At 48.6% G+C, this 5,935-nt stretch overlaps 1 protein-coding gene across 3 annotated transcripts; it reads left to right on the top strand.

Annotated features, from left to right (window-relative positions):
• Positions 1 to 503: 503 nt before the first annotated feature.
• Positions 504 to 4,114, top strand: LOC109756878 (putative FBD-associated F-box protein At1g61330). 3 transcript variants are annotated; one of them, XM_020315715.4, is made up of 5 exons: positions 504 to 817; positions 1,839 to 1,894; positions 2,136 to 2,910; positions 3,035 to 3,187; positions 3,288 to 4,114. In XM_020315715.4, the coding sequence occupies exons 2-5, from the start codon at positions 1,872 to 1,874 to the stop codon at positions 3,687 to 3,689; spliced, it is 1,353 nt and encodes a 450-aa protein (XP_020171304.1). In that variant the 5' UTR covers positions 504 to 817; positions 1,839 to 1,871; the 3' UTR covers positions 3,690 to 4,114. The 3 variants fall into 3 exon arrangements, with proteins under 3 accessions (XP_020171304.1, XP_020171303.1, XP_020171305.1); XM_020315714.4 differs by having other exon boundaries at positions 2,065 to 2,910; XM_020315716.4 differs by having other exon boundaries at positions 540 to 817; positions 1,786 to 1,894.
• Positions 4,115 to 5,935: the final 1,821 nt, after the last annotated feature.

The following is a 5,935-nucleotide window of genomic DNA, read 5'->3' as shown; positions in this document are numbered from 1 at the left end:
TCGGCGGCGGCGAGAGGGCTAGAAGTTCGTCTTCGGCGAGGGGGGAGAGGAGTGTGTGCGGCCACCGGCGAGGGAGGGGCGGCTTTTATAGCGGGCGGCATGCGTGTGTACGCGTGGCGGGAGGGGGCGAGGCGCGTCGCCGCGCCATCACTCCGCCGCCCATGAGGAATCAATGGAAGGTTGATCGACGGCAGCCTTGGCATTGATTCCCCCGCGGGAGGACAACGAACGCGGCTGGTCGCTGACTCGGCGGGTCCACCACGCTTTCGCGTCAAAAAAGTTTCCCCCCAGCGTGCCGGGTTCGGCATGGGTCCGCCGGCGCCAAATTTGGCACTAACCGGCGAAAAGTGAGATTCTGGAGCGTGACTGGGGTGTTTTTTTCACGCCCGCGAAAAACAGGTATCGGGGAGCCTGTTGGGGGGGGGGGGGGGGGGGGGCGAGTGAAGATGCTGTAAAACACGGTATAAAACCAGCATGGACAACCAGAAAGAGAATAGAAAAACGGTGGGGCGTGCGTGTGGGAGGCCAGTCGATGGAGAGGTGAGGTGGGGGCCAAACGTAACAAGGTACGGAACGGAAACGGACTCCCCGTTTAGTTAGGAAGTACAGAGAGAATAGAAGAGAGAGCAAGCATCCCGTCGAAACTGGTAGCAATCGGTGGGGCGTTCCTTCACCATGTCGCCCCGTCGTGTGCGGCTACGCCCGGTGACTTGTCGATCCCGATTCGCGGCGATCCACGACGCAGCAGTGAGCAGGACACGGCGGCGCCATCGGCATCGGCATCGGCTGCTGAAACCTCATACTTCTCCTGCAGCAGGTATGTTTACTCACGAACCCATCTCGGATCTGGCTTCTTCTTCTTCTGTCTTAGGCGAAAATTAATCTGTTGGTTTGAAGGGGTTTGGGGATTTCAAGTCTCAGACTCAGATATCCCACCAATTCCTCCTTCATATAAGCCACCAAATCCCCTCTAATCCCCTCCCCCCCTGTCATCGCTCAAATCCCTGCTACCATATATACATTCGGTTAGCCCCAGGGGATCCCTGCCATCTTAGATTATCCTTACTAGCTTGTCAGGATCCCTGCCAATCGGTGGGGTTTGGATCCCAATCCACGCGGGGGTGGGATTGTCAGGACCTCGACCTAGCCAAGAATACTGAAGAAGGGAAGCACTGTCGATCTCTGAAGAACTCGAGGAATGGTTCGTCAGTTAACGGACAACGGTGATGCAAGCGAGTAAAGGAAGATGGACGGCTCAGATGAGACACATTAAACAACAGTGAAAGAACTGGTGTAATTCCAACATTTACTGTTATGTGTGTGTGTGCACGTGTTTCTGTTTTCACTCACTGTAATTTCGCGGGGGATTGGATGATTTGCCCCACTTTACTTGGGGTTGGATGATTTGCCCTGTGATTGTCTCAATGACAGTGGCCCCGGGCCCCACCCGGTAGCCTCTCAGGGGGGGCAAATGATCAAATGGAGAAGTAAAGTGGGGCAAATGATCCAATTTCTCGTAATTTCGCGGCAGCTTATAAGCCGAGACAAGCTTGGAATGGAAGTAAGAAGAAAAGTTATCTCCTATCTCTAGAGTAAAGTAGCTAGGGTTCGTAGTCTTCTTCTTCGCCTGATCTCCTCCCGATCCGTCTCCAAATCAGAGACGTGATCTCGAATTCCACCGCTAAATCGGTGAGGTTCTTGACAGGGATTAAACGAATGAGGCCTAACTGGCTGACTATTCCGGATTCTTTCTTTTCTAATTCATTTTTATCTTTCCTTGTTCAGGCATCACTGGCCCGTGAGAGTTGATACTTCTCTCTTGCTCTGCTGTGTTGCAGGTAGCGGGTCGAAGGCTTCATCAACTGAAACAAATGGTCTGGAGGAACTCCCAGAGGTATGTGTTGCCGGCAATCAAGCATCATCCTAGTTACAATGTTTTTTTAACACAACTGCTAGCACAGGAACACGTACATAGGACTTTGGTAATGAATCCACCACTGCTGGTGTTATTTATTGCAGTCAGCTACTAGCTAACAGTTGAACCTGTCAACATTGGTTCTGTAGGACATCATACATCATATACATTCTCTCTTGCCAATACAAGATGCTGCTCATGCTGCCTGTGTGTCCCGTAGGTTTCGGCGTTCCTGGAGAAGCTATTCCAGCCTCATACTCAGTGAGCGTACACTTGGTTTGGACAGAAAAACTGAGGAATGGAAAACCCATCTCATTGACAAAGTTGACAAAATTCTTACAAACCATTATCACAATGGGGTGAAGGTGAAGACACTTAAACTTGATATTGGCCCTTGCAGAGATATCAAAGCCTCCTACCTCGACAGGTGGCTCCGAATCATTAAACCTGGGATCCAAGAATTTAGCTTGCTGTTGCCTTTAGTCGTCAATAAAATCTACAGCTTCCCGTGTTCGGTTTTGTCTAATGAGGCAGCTGCAAGTTCAATTCAGTCTCTTAGCCTCTTTGGTTGTGCTTTTCATCCCACATCAATACTTGGGCGGTTGAGAAGATTGAAAAGTTTAAGTCTGCGTTATGTCCACGTTACTGAGGATGGATTAGGGCACTTGCTGTCTAAATCATCCGCCCTAGAGTGGCTAGAGATTGAAGCATGTAGTGGGATAATATGCTTGAAAATACCTTGTACGCTGCAGCAGCTCAAGTTCCTCAGTGTTCAAAAATGCGAGATGGTGAAGGTGGTAGAGATAGATGCTCCGCGTCTTTGCTCTTTTCGCTATTGTGGGACACCGGTCATCTATGTCCGAAATTCTTCGCAACTTAAGAATGTAGATATTTCACCTGTCAACCTGTCTGGTATTCTCTCTTATGCTCGCTTTAGCCTTCCGTCCATCGCGCAAAATGTTGAGAGCCTCACCCTGCTCGCCGGTCGTATTGAGGTATGTGTTGGTTTTAATGTCTCAATGATCGTATTATAAGGACCACGCAAGTATGTGTATGTGTATGTATGTAACACTTGTATGTTGAAATAAAGCATGATTAATCTTGGGATTTATTTTTCAGAATGCCAACACTCCGATGCTGCCGTCCAAGCTCCCCCACCTCAAGAACTTGAAAATTTCTCTCGTTAAACCCTGGTCATCTCCGAACTATGATGTCTTCTCTCTGGTTTCTTTTCTTGATGCTTCTCCTGCCTTGGAATCTTTCGTCCTACGCGTAAGTCACTATATACATCTCTCAGAGCTATCGCTGCTATTAATGTGTTACACTTTTGTGATCAGAAGAATGGTATTTGATCCTACATATGTATCTGCAGGTAGAGCAGGATGCCATGATGCATGACCCTGTTGTTGGAGACGACACTGAATACCGGAGGCAAAATCTCGAGTGCCGGAATAACAGTCTCAGGAAGGTGATGATCACGGGCTTCTGTTCTGCCAAGAGCCTAGTTGAGCTCACAGTTCACATCCTCGAGCGAACACATTCACTCGAGCGCTTCACGCTCGACATAACCTATGGCTACGATAGGAGAACTTGTAACATCGCCAAATTCCCAATTGCGAGAATGATTGGCCAATGCTGGTCGTTGAGCAAGAGAGCTCTCGAGGAAGCTCATAGAGCTGTGGAGACAGCGGATAGATACATCAAGGGAAGAGTTCCCTCGTCCGTTCAATTCGAGGTTCTGGGGCCTTGTCCTCGATGCCATATTGGAAAGTAGGTAGACCATGGCTGTGTGCACCGCTTGATGCAGGGGCCCTGGGTAATCCTCCTTTTCGAGAAAAAGGTACCAGTGGATCATTGACGTGGTACGGAGGGATCTCGGTAGCAATAGATGCTGGTTGCTGGTGTCTATTGATTTCGTTGCTGTGAACAATAAGAGATTTATTGGCCAGGCTTTTGTTCAACTCCGGAAGTGGGACTTTTGAGTTATCTGTTCCTAGAGATATTAGAAGTTGCGTTAATACAATATTAAGAGATTATTAGTGGCTGTTTGAATTGGAGATGCTAGTGCAGTGATGTTTTGTTTTAGAGTTTTGAATGGCAAATGATGTTTCATCCAATCATTCAATGTAAAGCCTGGAATACCATTTGATGTGCTGCTGCTCTGGAAGTAGCCGTGGCAGTTTAGCTTTTGGTTTTGAATTTTATTTGTTTTTTGTATCAGCATATTTATATCATTTTGGATGTAGCTTAGATGGTCTAGGACACTCTAGACGGGTGAAGCTTCCGCTGTGCATGCAAGGGACGCCAGATTTCTTGCCGCCGTGAGAAGCAGCAAGAAGTGCAAGTGCTGCAGCATCAGGTTGAGCAGGGTGAAACGGCAAGTCGTTTAGTAGTTTGTTGTTTGCAGTCTATGGTCTGCCAAATTAAAAAGCGTTAGAAATTATTACCGGCCAATCCATCATGTTATAACAAGGGCACCAAAATATTCAGTCTCGGTAAATGCCCTTGCGACAAAATAGGTTAAAGTACTCTTTATCTGAAAAAATAAAGAGGAGCCGAGCATTTGCAACGGACGGAACGGATTGTGAACCGGCACTGCAGTGCAGGGCCAGAATGTACACCAGAGAGAAATGGACGGTTCAGAGTTAGGCTGAGCATTCTTCTCGGTATACAAGTCAACTACTGTATTTGCAACCAAAAACGCAGAAGTACTACGCCGAACATTTGCAACAGAACAGATTTTGAAACGTTAACAAGAGAACAGGAAGCCAGAACCACCACTCTCGATTTTTTTTTTGAACACAGTACAGACGCAAGCGCTCATACATACGCGCATACACTCATCCTTATGAACGCACACCCTACCCCTATGAGCACCTCCGAGAGACTGAGCCGGCATATCATCTTGAGATTTACGAAGTCATCGTAGACGCCTCATCATCGACGGGAACATCTCCTCCCACTGAAAGCGTATCGCCGGAAATCCTGAAATAAATCCAGGAATAATGCAAGCACCAGGATTTGAATAGACCACAACAGAACGAGGCAAATAAGCGGTACTCCCCGCAGTACTCTTCGGCGGTAGTTTTGCTTAAGCGGTACTACCGTGGAGAGCAGCGGTACTTCCGCTTAGCTCAAAGAGACCCTATAGATCTGCGGTAGTAGAGAGGCATTTAGCCCCGTAGTACCGCAGGAGCGGTACTACCGTGGCGAACTGCCGCTCTACTACTGCTCATATACAGAACCCACGAAATAGGCGGAAGTAGGAGCCAAACTACACAGCGGTAGTACCGTTGGAGCGGTACTACCATTGTGAGAAGCGGTACTACAGCTTAGCCGGTTCTGCCAAGGTTCAAACATAATGATGAACAAGCTCAATTGCCGGGAAAGGGAATAGGGTGCAAGGACAGTGTACGTGAAGATTACATCCAAACCTTTCCGAAGCGGACCCCCTCTTAATAGTACGGTGTTCCTATGACTCAAGTCCACCAAAAAAAGAAACGCAAGAAAACACCGTCTTTCTAAATCTCCTGAGGGGTTCAAATGGTCTTGTGCCACGGGGTAGAATTATCTAAAATGCTCAATGCACACCGTTGAGGATGTAACCATTGGAGTCACCCGCCCAGGAGGGGTCGGGTTACTCATAATGGTCATCACGCGAAGCCCAGTACCAAACTTGAAGACGGCGGGTCGGCCAACGGGCCCAAGACCCGGAGATGGCTTAAGGCCCGTAGTATTAGCCGCCGTTAGGGTAAAGCTTGTAGTGTAAGGCAAGAATAGCTAGGAGTCCGAGCCGGACGCTGTTATGAGCCGGCCGGGACTCTGAGAGCCGCTGGGCGTCAACCTCTTTATATAAAGGGACGACCCGGCGGCGGTTTGGGGGAAGAAGATCAAGTCGAGAGCCGGGCATAGCAGTTAAGCTCCCTGGTCATCGAAAACCCTAATCAATACCACCTCAACTGGACGTAGGCTTTTACCTTCACCGTAAGGGGCCGAACCACTATAACCCTCGTGTTCCTT

This window comes from Aegilops tauschii, chromosome 1 (assembly GCF_002575655.3).
Source record: "Aegilops tauschii subsp. strangulata cultivar AL8/78 chromosome 1, Aet v6.0, whole genome shotgun sequence".
NCBI classification, from domain to species: domain Eukaryota; kingdom Viridiplantae; phylum Streptophyta; class Magnoliopsida; order Poales; family Poaceae; genus Aegilops; species Aegilops tauschii.
The sequence above is the reverse complement of the archived record's forward strand: the minus strand, read 5'-3'. Positions and strand labels throughout refer to the sequence as shown.

Bases quoted from the DNA above. Each gene is read 5' to 3' on its own strand.
- LOC109756878 (XM_020315714.4), top strand. From the start codon at position 676: ATGTCGCCCCGTCGTGTGCGGCTACGCCCGGTGACTTGTCGATCCCGA. The intron at 1,895-2,064 runs GTATGTGTTGCC...TTGGTTCTGTAG, and splicing joins GTCTGGAGGAACTCCCAGAG to GACATCATACATCATATACA. The intron at 3,188-3,287 runs GTAAGTCACTAT...ATGTATCTGCAG, and splicing joins TGGAATCTTTCGTCCTACGC to GTAGAGCAGGATGCCATGAT.